This window comes from Chinchilla lanigera, unplaced genomic scaffold (assembly GCF_000276665.1).
Source record: "Chinchilla lanigera isolate Chin_1 unplaced genomic scaffold, ChiLan1.0 scaffold00003, whole genome shotgun sequence".
Classification (NCBI taxonomy): domain Eukaryota; kingdom Metazoa; phylum Chordata; class Mammalia; order Rodentia; family Chinchillidae; genus Chinchilla; species Chinchilla lanigera.
In genome coordinates this window covers 14355014-14370155 of record NW_004955404.1, presented here as the reverse complement: position 1 = coordinate 14370155, position 15142 = coordinate 14355014, and the positions used below count along the sequence as shown (strand labels likewise).

Here is a 15142-nt window from a genome sequence, read left to right as displayed (position 1 = left end):
TTTTTTATCCCCTTCCTCCTCTCCCATCTCTTGGTCCCCTTCCCTTCTGCAAAAGCTCCCTCTCCCTATTTCCTGTTATCCATGTTTTACTTCACTCTTTATTTATATTTTGGGTTTCTCAAAAAGAGAAATCATGCAATATATATGCTTATGTGATTTATTTTACTTTATGTTAGGGATTCACGGTGCATCCGTGTTCTTACAGATGGCTTGTTTATCCTTCTTTATGGCAGAATAGTACTCAGTCAGTTAAGTGTAACTATCATATTTTCTTCATTCCTTCATCCGTTGGAGGACATATATATGAACTGTACTTCTGTGAACTGCTATGAACATGAAAACGGGAGCATCACTGTGATACGAGGTCTTTAACTCAGTTATCTGCTCTTGAGATCATAAATCAGACTTCACTTGCATTTACTTTGCAAAACTTTGATCACACTTTTTTTTTCCACTTTTGAACTGCTTTGTTTCAGGTGTGTCTCTTGCAAAGAGTTGCGTTTACCTTGTGATCGAGTATGCCATTCTTTTAAGTGGGTGAGTTAGGCACATTTATTGGTAAGACAGCTGTTTGGTCTGTGTTCTGCTGTTCTCATTTGCTGAGATCTTTTTGTTTTTTGCTATTAGGCCAGTATAATCCTGTGTACTATTCTGATACTTAGGAGCATTTGTGTTTTTCTTGGTTATTCGTGTTGCTTTATTTACTTTACCTTTCTTTGGACGTTTATTAGTCTCCAATTCTGAGGAGCACTTTAGCATGTTCTTCCTTACTGTTCTTTCTCTACTACTTCCAAAAATTCCTCCACAAAGGATTTGCCTCTGTAATATTATTGAACTTACTGTTTTTCTCTTCTCCCAGCTTCTTGCAGCTTTTGTTCATAGTCTCCCCTCTGTATTGTCCTGGCACCCTTGATTCCTTGGTTTGTGTAAATCCTGGTTCCACGTGAAATAGATTTAGTATGGCTGGTCCCTCCTTTGGCCTTGGTTTCTCCAGCTATCCTTTGGCAAATCCATCTTGGTTTCCTTGAGGTGGTCTTAGGAAATTTTACTTCACTTCTTCTACACTGAACACTGTTGATACCTTTGTTTGAAGGATGGTTCAAACAAAGGTATCAACAGTTTCTGCATAAGAAAGTTCACTGCTCACACTTTTTCTGTACATCTTGTGGTTATTCTGTTCTTTTCTGGAACTGAATACTGCTTTGGAAAACCCAGGTTTTTGTTAATTTTGGCCAGGCTGCCCAAGGAGCCTTTGAAGAAGTCTATGAGTTTTGCCAAGATTTGTCTTAGTGGTGACTGTTCTCAGTCAGTTGGCTGGGGCACCTAGTGTGCCCTTTTTAGTGTAAAGATGCATGTTTCATTTCAGGAAAGTTTTTCTTAGATTTCATCTGAAATTCCTTCATGGGTGGGTTTCTGCAAACAGGTTATACATGGGTTGTCATTTTTAGCTGTATTATTTCTTATTTTAACTTTCTGTTTCACTTGTAAGGTCCTTAGTTTTTTCCCGTTTATTTTCTTCTCCCTGTGACATCACAAGATAAGCTTAATTCCACAACACAAGAGGCATTTGCTATACCAGGGAAGCTCATTAGAGATTCAAAAATGATCGCTTCTTGGCTAAGATCAAGTGTAGAGATTCAAAAATGAGGGCTTTCGTTAGAGCCTCGACAGTAGGCACCTTCTGCCTAGTCCCTATCAAAATTGTAGACTCCTAAAGGATATTTGGTATAAAGCAGATTGTTCATACAAATAGTTCTGGCATCATGAGCCATTCTTGAGAAGAAATGTTGGGAACATTCATGGAATGGGCTTTCTGAGGCTCAGCCTCAGGGCTGCTGTGGATGCCCTCCTACGCAGTAGTAGATGTCTAGATGCTTTACACTACACTGTCAAAAGATTTAAAATGCTTCTAAAGATGTATTGTGGTGGACTGTCATCAAGTTTTTTGTATCAGGACTGTGTTTTCCTGTTCTGGCTGACACTTAAAAAAATCACGTTTGTTATAGTCTGTCAAAATCTGTGGGTAACACAGTCCTTGTGTTAGCTTTCCTATTGCTGGGACAAAATACCCAGCACCCACAAACAGAGACAGAACACACACACACACACACACACACACGCAGAGAGAGATAGAAACAGATGACACAGATGACAGAGAAGGTGACACGAGGGAGAGAGAGGAGAGAGACACAGACACGAGGAAGGGGGGCACTTGGGGAGGTATGCCTTCTAAAGTTACACTCCCAGTGACCGCGCTCTTGTATCCCCGCGATCCACTCACCTGAAAGTTCCACCTCTGAACAGATGAGATGTGGGTGACCGCTCAGATGTAAGCCAGTAACGGCATCCTGACCCCCAACAGTCCTTCCTGCTCCCTTCCTAACCTCTGCTTCTTTCGTAGCGCCTGCTCATTGCTGACGGTGCAGATTTTCCTTGCCAGCGTCCTCCTCTCCTGTGTAACAGTCTCTCAGTCTTAGCGGTAGTAAAACTGCTCTGTATGAAGCATTGATATTAAACTAACTTGAACGCAATATGCGGAGATAATGTGGGGGAGGCCGAGCAACTCAAGCGAAAGCAGCGAATTTCGTTGAATGGGAGCAATAGGCCACCTAATAACTAACTTCAGCCTTATTGTAAGTTTCTGAACAAAATTATAAAGGTGATGTCATTTAGGTTCTTAGCAGGAATGAAGAAATGGGGAAGCGGTTGAGGATGGGGACTGCACAATAGTTAGCAATTTTGCGGGATAAGTAAAAACAATGAATTATAAATCTCCCTAACAACATTATTTTAAACATATTTTGACAGCTATTCAGGATTATGAAGCTGCTCAGGAACACAACGAAAATGATCAGCAGATTCGGGAGGGTCTAGAGAAAGCACAGAGACTACTGAAGCAGTCACAGAAACGAGATTATTATAAAATCTTAGGCGTAAAAAGGTGAATTATTAATTTAAAGTTTGCATTGCTGTATTTAATCAACAATTTTAAAGCTAATCATTTTTTTTCCTTTCCTGATTCATTTATGTTTGTAATTGTACTCATGTTATTTTAACTATCTTAAAACATCATAAAGCTATTCTGAAAATGTTACAGACAAATTTCTCTCCTAGAGACCACTGATTCTGCAATAGTGTGGCATGAATAGGTCTTATGCATTTGTAGGAATGGTTGAGAAGCAGCAGTGAGCTTTCTTGTGGTAGGGATGGTGGGCAGGGAAGAGGAATATGAAAAGAAAATCTTCCCATAGGCCTGAAAGTAAAAGTTGTGCTTTTATTGTAAGATCCATCTGCCCTGACCAAGTAAGCTGTCAACTTTCAATCCAAAACTCTGAAACTTCTTATTAAAGTAAACTAACCCCAAAGCAAAGAGTTCAAAAAGCGTTCAGAAAGCCTTTCTTAATGTCAAGAAAGTAAAACATAGTAGCTTGCAAATTCAGAAAGGCACAGTTGTAAAGGTCGGTACTTTATCCAAGGGAAGATTCTTAGTGCACTACTATCTATGCAGGCCTGACTGGCTTTAATGATTTTCCAGAAATGGGTGCCAGATTTTTCAGAACTATTAGGAACACTGGGCTGCTGTTTGCAGTGAGATTGTAACCTGACTCCTCTAATTTTCATGGCAGTAGTCTGGACACTTCTTAACTGATGCTTAATTTTACGCTTCAGAAATGCCAAGAAGCAAGAAATTATTAAAGCATACCGGAAATTAGCGTTGCAGTGGCACCCAGATAACTTTCAGAATGAAGAAGAAAAGAAAAAAGCTGAGAAAAAATTCATTGACATAGCAGCTGCTAAAGAAGTCCTCTCGGATCCAGGTATTATTTACCTTCAGCATTTTTCTCTTCTCTTGAAATAATGGACTCGTGATGTATTAGCTCTTCTTACCTACGGTCTGTCTCGGAGGCAGCATCGGGTGGTGGGTGGAGGGTGACGTTATGGACTGTGAGGGCTGTGCCTCGTCGTCCTCAGCCCTGCCGTTTCGTCCGCTCTGACTGAAGACCCGCAGGTACATGGTGCAGCGAGGGAAAAGCCCATCAGATGTGCAGTCAGGCCCAAGTGTGAATCTTGTCTCTATTTGAACAGGTTACAGCTTTTTTAGGCTTTTGTTTCTGCACCTGTGACACAAGAACACACCATTGAGTGTAGCACAGGCTTAGGCTCCTGCCAGCCTCACAGGTCAGTGGTAAATTCTCTATACCAACATGCCAGGAAGGACTGTGGCCGGGAAACCAGCATGCCAGATGGGATTACACAGAGGTGCGGTGAGGCCTGGGAGCCAGGGCCTGTTGGGCTCCCGTGGGTGTGTTCCCCAGAACCGAGATAGTAAAGAGTAAGTTCTGCCATTTCTGGGGAAGTTTAATGATAAGCTGATGCCATGGCTTTTTTGGTGGCCTTCTGTGTCAGTGGAAGCAGAATCTCTGATTTGAACTTGGCAGGTACAACAAAGGGAAGTCAAGTTTTCTCCCTTTGGCAAATCTTTTTGCACACCCCTTTATCCCGCGGGATTGAAATTAATGAGCCTTTGTTCTGAGTACTTTCACCCCAGTAAGGGAGGCAGATAAGCACTCACTAAGCACAGCAGGCATGTACTTCCTGTCCCGTGATTCAGCAGTGTCAGGTGCTGGTCCTTCTTCTGTGCCTACAGCACTCTCTGCGGTGTTCTCTCCGCTCGGTGCTGAGACAGTAGGGAACTCCAGTCGCGGGAGAGCGCAGTGAGCCTCCCCGAGTGATGTGACAGGCTCCTGCTCTCTTCTCATCTGAGGACATTTAGCGCTGTTTAGATCAACAGTGGCTCATGAAGTACTTGGGGGCCGGGTGTCGGTGAGTTCCCACATGGTTCTTCCATTGAGCATGACTTCTGGAGGTCTCTTTCTCGGGAATCACTCCAAGCCTCCTTAGTCAGTACCTGCATCTTCATTTGCTGATTTCTTTTCTAGAAATGAGGAAGAAGTTTGACGACGGAGAAGACCCTCTGGACGCAGAAAGCCAACAAGGAGGCGGCGGCAACCCTTTTCACAGAAGCTGGAACTCATGGCAAGGCTTCAATCCTTTCAGTTCAGGAGGACCATTCAGATTTAAATTCCACTTCAATTAAACTTTCTGCTCTTCTTCCTTAATTTTTTAAAGATTAAAAACAAAGAAAACATTGTACTGGGATCTCAATGAAAACAAATTTCAAATCTTTGTCCATGACCAAAGAGTTGTTTTAATAGGAAAAGTCCACTTTAGACTGAAGGTTAATGGCTTTGCCAGGGCAGGGAGGTGAGGAATAGTTCTGCTGACAGAGCAGCTGTACCCATTTCATCGATGTCCGGAAGTGGCTGGAAGCGACCCACCTGTGGAAGTGCTCATGGATCTGTCCCTTCCCCACACTGGCGCAGAGGTTCTTTTTCCCAGCGTGGCAGAGGACCCGTTTGGAGGAGCTGTCGTCTTCACGAGAACAGGCTGTGTTGCAGTATTCTTAGGAGAATGTGAACAGTTAAGGCACATGGTCTTAGGGACAACTATGCTTAGATTTTGGTGGCGCCTCGCTATTTGTAAGTGTTCAATTATTGCATCCTCTTTAACATGCAAGCCTTCTGCACCAGTGTCAACACGGCTGTCGGTAAGAAGGGGCAGAGTCCATTTGGTAGGAAACTTGCCACCAAATGGTAGTTTGTACATGTCCAGGTGTAGGCGGAGGAGCGATGTTAAGCGTATTTTGGGGGTGGTTGGTACCTAGACAAGGATACTAATTTAACTTGAATTTAATTGCAAAAACTTATGGGCCCTTTTGTTTACTATTAAACAGAACAAGTTCACTAAAAGTAATATGGAAAACAGGTTCAGATAGTGTATCTGTGGTATTATTTAAGTAATATTGTTCAAGTTTAGTTTGAAATACTTTTTAAGCAACCCAAGTTCTGAGTTGTGTTAGTAGGATTTCCTATAACACAACTGGCTTAGAAATTTAAAGTTGCTTAGTCAACAGAAACACACAGAATGCCATGATTGCTACTTCCGGGCAGTACAGTAGGGCGGCTTCTCTTATATGTGGGCCGAAGCAGCTTTCCCCTGGGAGCCGTTCACTGGTGCACAGCGGACAGCAGCTCTCCCCTCAGCCGGCCTGGGTGCCGGGAGGCGTGCGCCTACCTAGGAGGAAGGACAGACTTGAGAATCAGGCACCTCTGGCTGTGTATCACTTCATTTAAGCAGATGCTGTTTCCTCTGAGATACCTTTCTGTTACTTCTTAAGAAGGTAACTATCTAGAAAATGTACTCTTCAGTCTTTGTATATTGGATGATTTTTGCCCTAAAAAATGAGTGTTATTAAATCAAGATTTTGAATACTTATGGAACTACTGATGCTGCATTTAAAATCTAAGATAATTACTTAAGATATTACCTTTATTCTAGAAAGGTTTTTGTTTTTGCCTTGAAGCATTCTGAAACATTTTAAGCATTAAAAGGTCTAATGTGTTGGTTTTATGAAATCAAGCATTTTAACTCACGGAGGCATCCTTTCCATGGATGTCATAGAAGCCAAGCACAAATAATTTTCTTCTGTAGTCATCCCCTTAAACATATGCAGAAAAAAAATTTTAACTGAAGGACAGAATCACATAATTGAGCAAAGCACTCAAGTGCTCTTCGCATCTGTAGGAATCTTTCTTACCAATAAACTTAACAATGCATTTTGAAACTAGTGACGAGCTTGCAGTTTGTTTTAGTGACTCAGATCTCAAGCCAGTGTGAAATGTGCAAGGTAAATTCATCTTTGTTCTTTAATCTTAGCAATATCATTACCTCACTAATTATGTCAGCAGTGTGTATTTAAAAATCTGGTTCCTTCTGCAGATGTCACTGTGAACCTCTTTGAAATACAGTAATGACCTCTACCTACTTTCAAAGGTAGATTTCTACATACTGAGGACAGAGGACACAGGACGCTCACCCTCGCCTTGGGAGAGGATGCGAAGTTGCAGACAAGGAGCCAGAGGGGTCTGGGCTGCGGAGGGCCGGGCCGTGTGGGAGGTGTCTCTGGCCTCACTGTTTCCCAACTTGCTGCCCAGGCAGTTTTCTACATTTTTACTTTTTCTTGTAACAAAATTAACTGTGGATTAATGGAAATGTGCAGAGCTACAGGCCTGTTGCAGTGAAAAGCAAGCTGCTTTGGTGCCAAGTGCGAACGCCGCGAAGAGGAACAAATTCTCTGCCCTCTGCTGTTCTGCTGATTAATGAAGTAATGACCTTTAAGTGCCAGCCTGGATGGCCACTGGTAGTCTTCCGCTCCCCACCGGATGGGAAGACGGCCACTGTGCTTCCTTACCCAGGGGCTAGGAGAGTGCTGAATGTGTGAAGGGATAGAACAGTCACTCCCCCCCGCCTGACATATGCAGTGTAAACACACTGAGAGCATCTCCTCCTCCCCCGCTTTTTTTGGTGAGCCTACCTTCCACATTCCAGTCCATTTTTAGGGACTACAGGTGCCAAGTAACCTTTGTGGCTCTTCTGAGAAAAGTAAGAGCAGGAGAGGTGCCCTCTCCTTAGCTGTATTCCATTCCCCTCCTAACCATACCTTCCCTGTGGGAGTTTCTGCGATGGCGTGTCACAGGCACTTCCCACAGCAGGAAGTATTAAACACATCAGTTTTAAGCCTTATAAAAAAGGTCCTAATTCACTCCTCAGTTCTCAGAGCCCCTGCTTTCTGACCTTGAGTAGAGGAAAATGATAAAACAGTTAAGTAGCGTTGGAAGTAACAATATTAATTTAAAAATGTTTTTCTCTTTGGTCAGTGTTCTGTAAGTATCAGTATGAAAACTAGTTGTTAGAGTTCGGATAGTAGAATCTAAAACCTACCCACGATTAAAAAAAACATAATCATGTTTTATGAAGGCCAGCAGGATCACAATTTAAAATTGGCACCGTGTTGTGTTATTGGTAGGTAGTGAAAAATTTCAGGTTTAAAAGCATGAGGTTGTACTTGGTGTCCACCATAAAGAGCGTGTAAGAGGTGGAGGTTCAAAGTGGCTCTTCAGTCAGGCCTCTTAGAGCCGACAGCGTCACAGACCCGTGGCAGTGGTGCTGGGCCTTGTAAGAGGTCTCCATGCATTCATATCAGGATAACCTGGACAGATAAAAGCAGCTTTCTTGAATGGGGTTGACTTTTCCATGTTTATAAAAAAAGGAAGAAGGCAAATGCTAATTTGTCAACTAATATCCTTGCTGTAGGTCAGATCATTCCTTTTCTGTTAATGGTAGAATTTATTCTGTAATTTTGAATGCTATTAAGAGGTGGGAATAGTTTTTTCAGCTGATCTCTTTGTTGAACGATTTAAGCATAAAATTAGCCACTGCGTGGCTTCATGTACATTCATCTGTGGATGAAACGTTTACCTGCAGAGGAAAGCAGCGCACAGAGGAGGGGAAAATTGAAGATGCTTGACAAGGTGAATTATTATTCTTACCCTGAGGTTTGTTTTGAATGAGAAAAGGCTAAGTCCATCTCAATTTAGTGTTTTAATAAAGGAACCGAAAATTTGAAATAAGTCTGACATGTCTACAAATATGGGTACTATTTTTTATGCCCGTGTATTTTCACATTTAATAAAAATATTTATGGTCATATCAGTATTTTGGTTCATGTTTAGTCTTTGAGTATGAAAAATTCTAAGGCTTTTTAGAAGTCTGTTTCTGTCTTTGCATCACACAGAATCAGTGGCTGAGGTAAGAAAAGTGCTCCCCTTTTATGAAAAATCACAGCACAAAACCCAGGAGCAGCTACAATTGAATCCTCCAAATCCTAGGACAGCAAGGCTTAACAACAGGGTAATTCTTCCCTTTAAATATTAAAGTTGAACTCATTTCGGCCTGTGTGAAGACCTTCCCTTCCACCTTACTCGTTCATTTCTGTTGTCCATGCAGAGAGGGATGATGCTAACAGCCCATCTCAAATTTCTGGCACTAAAAGTCCTTTCTTCTCAGGTGTATATTCTGTATGTCCTAAGACCTGAGGGAGTTAGAAGACTTGAATGTAGACAGAACTTCAGAAAGGGCAGAGTTTCCTAATTCTTAGTCCTCGCAGCATCCTCTCAGTGTCTGAGCAGCCAGCCTTTGTCTTGGGAGGATGTGAACGCGTGCCACTGGTGCGGCTTGCTGACCACAGTGGGCAGCGGGGTCCTCATGCTCTGCCTGGAGCTGCTGAGGCTCCCGCTTAGCAGGCACTAACCCCTCACCATTAGTGAGATACCGCTTCAAATGAAGAAAAGAAAAAGACTAGGGATGAAGCTCAGTGCAAGGGTCCTGGGCTCAATCCTCAGTACTGGCAAAAAATTGTGCAGAGTAAGGTGTCAACTCACAAACGCTTCTGTTAGCAAACAGTTCAATTTGCAAGCAAAAGCATTCAGCAGAATTTTGCTTTTGTTTGCAGATTCTACATTAACTGACAAACACAACCATAGCCATCTTCCCCAAAATCATGTTCATAAACCAAGGTACACTGTACAGTATTAATGCAGGCATACAAATATTCACTGAGCGATTTTAGGTTTATATTAATGGGTGTTATCCCTTCACTGCACATTACGATTGAGTCACCACAGCTCTTCTTACAGTTGCTAAACTCCCTTGCACGGCCTTGTGTGCCCAGCTGCAACCTCACGGCACCACCTTTCAGTCCCGAAGGAACACAACTCCATGCTGTTCTCTCTTGGCTGACCAGTGCATGCTCCTAGCTTCAGGTTTCAGCCTAAATACCACTTCTTTTCCTGCCACTTGCCTTTCACATCCTTGCAACTGGTTACTAATGTTTGTCATTTAAACTGTTACTTCAAAAGGACAGTTGGCATGTTATACAGTAGTTTAGACCTCAAATTTCATCACAGTGATGGGAAGGCGACATCCCCTTACACTTCACCCTACTGCTTAACACTAACTCTTCATGCAGCACAGTAAGAAGTTGCTGAATTTGAAATATTTTTTGAATTGCTGAAATATGTTGAATTTGTTCAGGGTAGGGTGACCTTCTGTATTATAGACCTTATTTAGATGAAACTTTTTAGCAAGTTTTCTGGTGGAAAGCAGACCTGGGAGAAACAAAAACACTGCACACCAGTGAGATCCAAAGACATCAGACTGGCCAGGGGAAGGTTTAGCGACCCTGTGTAGAAACAGTCTGAATGCAGTGCTCTGGTCTGCTGTACTGTATGGTCAGCTGTATTTACTTCACATTGCTTGTACCACAAAGGCTAGGACCAAACCCCCATTTTAAATACAGTAAATGTTGAATGACGCCTTCCTTCAAATAGTGTTTTGGTTTTCGGTCATTCTTTTAAAATTTGAGCCAAGGATGTAGCTCAGTGATACAAACGCCTGCCTGGCAAGCACAAGGTTCTGAGTTCAGTTCCTGGTACAAAAAAAAAGTTGAGTCATTCTTCCATCAGCAGATCAGCTCAGGAAGGTTACTAAACACATACAGGGTTTGGCAGATCCATATGACTGAAGCAAACTTAAATTCAAGTAAGAGCCATCAGAGACGGGATTATTTTCCAAATCTCAAATCTTCACAACAAAGGTGTTAATAGTAAGTTCTAGGTCAAGAGGCTCCATTGCAGAATTTGACAGAAAATGCAAGTTTATATTTAATAAATGGGGTTGATAAGCTGCAAAGTGGAGAACAGCTGTCCCCTTGGCAAAAACACTTCAGCCTTCTTAAAAGGGTGACTGAGGGATAGACGTGCACACCTGACCAAGCAGTAAGTTACGAAGTTGCCTGCAATTTCAACTTTTGCCATCAAAGCCCTGGACCTTTACTTTTCTGAGGTCTCACTTAGTTGCCAAAGGTGAGATCTTAAAATACCCAATAGGTTCCTGAGGTCAGTGGAGCCCTTCAGTGTGTTAAGTAATGAATGGGCAAACAGTGGCTGGGGCATGACTTACGCTTTTTGGCTCTGAGTGTGGATCCATCAGCACCTCCGACTCTGGGACCTTGGACCTGACACGTCAGCCCTTTGGTGAAGTCTCACTTGTTCACTGGCAGGAAGTTAAGTTCCATGAACTTCTTTGCTGCTGTCTCTGAGAAAAAACGGAGCAGTCCTTGAAGAACTGAAGATGTTCCGCTTTTCTGTGTACTCCTTGCCTCTGACACTTCCGCTGGGTTCCTGAAGCCTCTGCTGAAGCCACTTTTGGCACCTTGCCCCAGAGACTGGGGTCAGGACCTGGTACAGAGGAGCACCCTTCCTCTGGGAAGGCTCCAAACTGTGTGTCCAACTATATCTTCAGTATAAACAAAGTCTAAATTTTACTCCAGGTGATATGGCCCTGGTGCCTTTTCAAAGTATTCAATGCTATTTCTGTAGGAACTTGAAAGTAACTGGAGCCAAATAATGAATACTTCCAAAATAAAGTCTTCTGAATCTAAGCCTCTGAACGTGATGAGGACTTTAGGTTGTTTTTAGTTCATATTCTGGGTCTACTGTAGTCCTGAACTTCATGTGTTACTACAGTTAAAGCTCAGACCTCCGAAGTGTTAACATTAAAGCTGCCTATCATATTTTCTTTAACAAGTGGGGAAAGGACAGACAACTTCTCAGGTAAAAAACATAGTTTGTTTTAAGTTACTGAGAAATTAGGGAAACCACACCTTTCATAATAGCACCAAAATATAAAATACTTAGGAATCAATCTAACACAGGAATCAATCTAACAAAGGAAGTAAAAGATCTCTACACTGAAAACTACAGTACTCTGAAAAAGGAGATTGAAGAGAATATCAGACAATGGAAAGACAGCCCTTGCTTTTGGGGAGGAAAAATCAACATAGTGAAATGGCCATACTCCCCTAATTATTACACAGGTTTACCTGATCAAAATACCATTGGTATACCTTACAGAACTAGGGAAAACATTGCTAAAATTCATTTGGAACCAAAAGAGACTGAGACTAGCAAAGGCAATTCTGGGCAACAAAGGCAAGGCAAGAGACATCACAATCATTGACTTGAAATTATACTGCAAAGCTTTTGTGATAAAAACAGCATGGCATTAGCAAAAAACCAGATCCAAGGATCACTGGAACAGATTAGAAAATGCAGAAACAACTCCAAACACACTCAGCCACCTTATCTTTGACTAAGGGGCCAAACGTTTATTGGAAGAAAGAGAACCTCTTTAAGAAATGGTGCTGGAAAAGCTGGCTTTCCACATGCTGAAGATTAAAACTAGAACCGTATCTTTTACCATGCACTAAACTAAAGTTAAAATAAATACAGATCTAAATATTAAAACAGAAACACTAAATCTGCTGGAAGAGTAAATAGGTAGAACTCTAGAAGACACAGTGCAGCCAAAGCCTTTATGAACAAAACTCTGATTGCATGGGAAATATTAGAAAGAATCAAGAACTAGGGTCTCATAAAAGGCTTTTGCACAGCAAAAGAAATCACCAACAGAGTGAGAAGACACACCACGGAGTCAGAAAACATCTTAGCCAGTTGTTCTTCAGACAAAGGACTAATATCTAGAATACAGAAAGAACTGAAAAAAATCAGTCCCCCCAAATTTAAGACCCAATCCAAAAATGGGCATGTGAAATGAATAGACACTTCTCAGAAGTAGAAATGGTACATAAATATATGGAAAAAGGTTCAACATCACTGATCATTCAAGAGATGCAAATTAAAACAATGCTGAGATTCCACCTCACTTTGCAAAGAATGGCTATTGTCAATAAACCAGTAACAAATGCTGGCAGGGCTGTTGAGAAAAAGGAACCCTTCTCCACTGCTGGTGGGAGTGCAGACTGGTGTAACCACTGTGGCAATCAGTGTGGAGATTCCTCTAAAAACTAAAACTAGAGTTTCCATTTGACACAGCTATTTCCCTTCTTGGTATTTTCTCAAAAGAATTAAAAGCTTTACACTACAACAGTATATGTGCATCGATGTTTATAGCAACACATGTTTATAGCTAAATCTTGGAAACAATCCAAATGCCCACCAATGTATGAATAGATAAAAAAAGATGTGTTTTTTTATACAGTGGAGTACTACTCAGTCTTAAAGAAGGATAAACTTAAGACATTTATAGTTTGATGGGTGCACCTTGAGACCATACTCTTTTTTTTTTGGTTTTTCTCCGGTATCGGGAACCGAACTCACGACCTTGCGCTTGCCAGGCAGGCGCTTTTGCCACTGAGCTAAATCCCCAGGCCCCTTGAGACCATACTCTTAAGTGAAATAAATCAGACACATATGCATAAATGTTACACTGTTTTTCTGGTGTGAGGAACTGAAAGTGTATGTAAGAACTAAACTATAAAACAGATATTGTGAAATAGGAAGAAACTGTTCATAAGGTGAATGGGGTGAGAGTGGAGGAAAAAAGGGAAAAGAAAAAATGGATAAAATAGAAACAAAGTCTTATAAATAAGGAGGGGAAGAGGGATTGAGAGGGGAGGGTAATGGGAGAAAAACAAAGAACTAAGATATATCATGTACAAGTACAAGTTCCCTATGGTGAATGTGATCGTTATGTGTATATAAACTGCATCAATATACTTAATAAAATTTTAAAAACCAAAAAATAGTTTATTTTTCCAGAATTTGATTTTTGTGAAAATTTGATACAAGACCTACACCTCAACTCAGAATTCAGGACCCTGTGAACAGCCCTTGTGCTATGTTGGTTCAGCATCCCCCAGTCTACAGAACTGTACGGCTCTCTCTTCTACAGTTACTGTGTGCTTAAGCTAGACCTATTGCACAAATAAGGGTCCCCAAGAAGGACAACGTTTTGAATTGCATAGCAGTTGTATGCCCTGAGAATTCAACATAACAGAATTTCCAAGTAAGTAAATTCATCAAAGAATGTCCCTGTAAAGAAATATCTTATTTATAAAGCCATGAGCCATGATAAAAATAGTGAATATTTTAATTTTTAAAAATTATAGTAAAAGTCATATCGCCATTTATCCTCCTCAAAGCACCCTTCCCCCACTTTGAACACGCTCATCCTATCATTCTTGTCACTTTTTCAAGCAATTCTGGAAGTCCTCGTTTTCATCTTTAGTTATGCCTTTATAGCTGCATAGATTCTACGTCCTGGGTCTTTAGTTATGTCTTTATAGCTGCATATGTCTTTAGTTACGCCTTTATAGCTGCATAGACTCTATGTCCTGAGTCTATTCAAAACATTTACCTTTGGTGGTCCTCTTGGTTTTGTGGAACAGCCTGAAGACAGCGCCAGACCAGGTGAGCAAGGTGGATGTGGACGACGAGGCTGACACTGCCGGACGCCGTCCTGCAGCAGCATTTGTTGTATTTTTGACCGCACCTCCTACACACTTCAGAGCTGCTTCAGAAAGTTGTAAGAACCATGAGATGTGTGTTTAAAGCAAAGGGGGTATTAATGGCAGTGTGTCATTTACTACAATACATTTTTTAAAATGTAAAGATTCACTGTATACTATGATCACACCTCAAAGTTATCACTCACCTGGAAATGAGGTGTACATTTAGTCATTCAAATTACAAGATACAAGCGGGGTGTGCTGATACTGTCCTGCAGTTTTAGCTTATACTGTATGAAATATTGAACCTAGAATTTTGGAGATGGTGGTTGTCAGTAATGGGGTGAAGGGGTGTGCTTAAGCTAGACTCCCGCCGAGCCCGCTCTGTCCACATGGGAGTCAGGTTGCCCCAGACCTTGAAAGTGGGCCGCTGGAATGTTTCCCAAGTCTAACCATGTGTTTAGAAAAGTTCTACAACATTTGCAGACAATCCTACAAGACATCAGGACATCTACATGGAATTTTGTAGCATGATAGCAGCTGCAATGGAGACCTTTAACAACAGATTTTTACACTTCTGTAAGATGGAGAAATCCTGTGTTTTCTCACTTCCTTAGATAGAACCAAATTTAAAAAACTTGGATCCTTCTGGCTTACACTGGTTAGACTTTGAAAATCTGGAAATGGAGCTACTGGAATTTCAAGAAAGCTCTATCTAGAAAATTAAGTTCTATGACTTGTGTGCAACACTTGAGAAGACAGAGTATAACAGGAGGAAAAAGGAGGGCACAGTTGGTAGTTCTGAAAATTAAATCTATAGAGTGTGGAATTCTTTGCCAAATAATTTTAAATCAATGAAAGTTTTTTTTTTTT

The 15142-nt window shown here is 41.4% G+C and overlaps 1 protein-coding gene across 1 annotated transcript in view; it reads left to right on the top strand.

Annotated features, from left to right (window-relative positions):
• Window positions 1-8616, top strand: part of Dnajc3 (DnaJ (Hsp40) homolog, subfamily C, member 3) — a 50994-nt gene extending 42378 nt beyond the window's left edge. Inside the window, exons 10-12 of the mRNA XM_005374098.2 lie at window positions 2809-2941; window positions 3670-3818; window positions 4941-8616. Of these exons, the coding sequence (XP_005374155.1) occupies window positions 2809-2941; window positions 3670-3818; window positions 4941-5098 (440 nt within the window). The 3' untranslated portion in view covers window positions 5099-8616. The remainder of the gene's footprint in view (window positions 1-2808; window positions 2942-3669; window positions 3819-4940) is intronic.
• Window positions 8617-15142: the final 6526 nt, after the last annotated feature.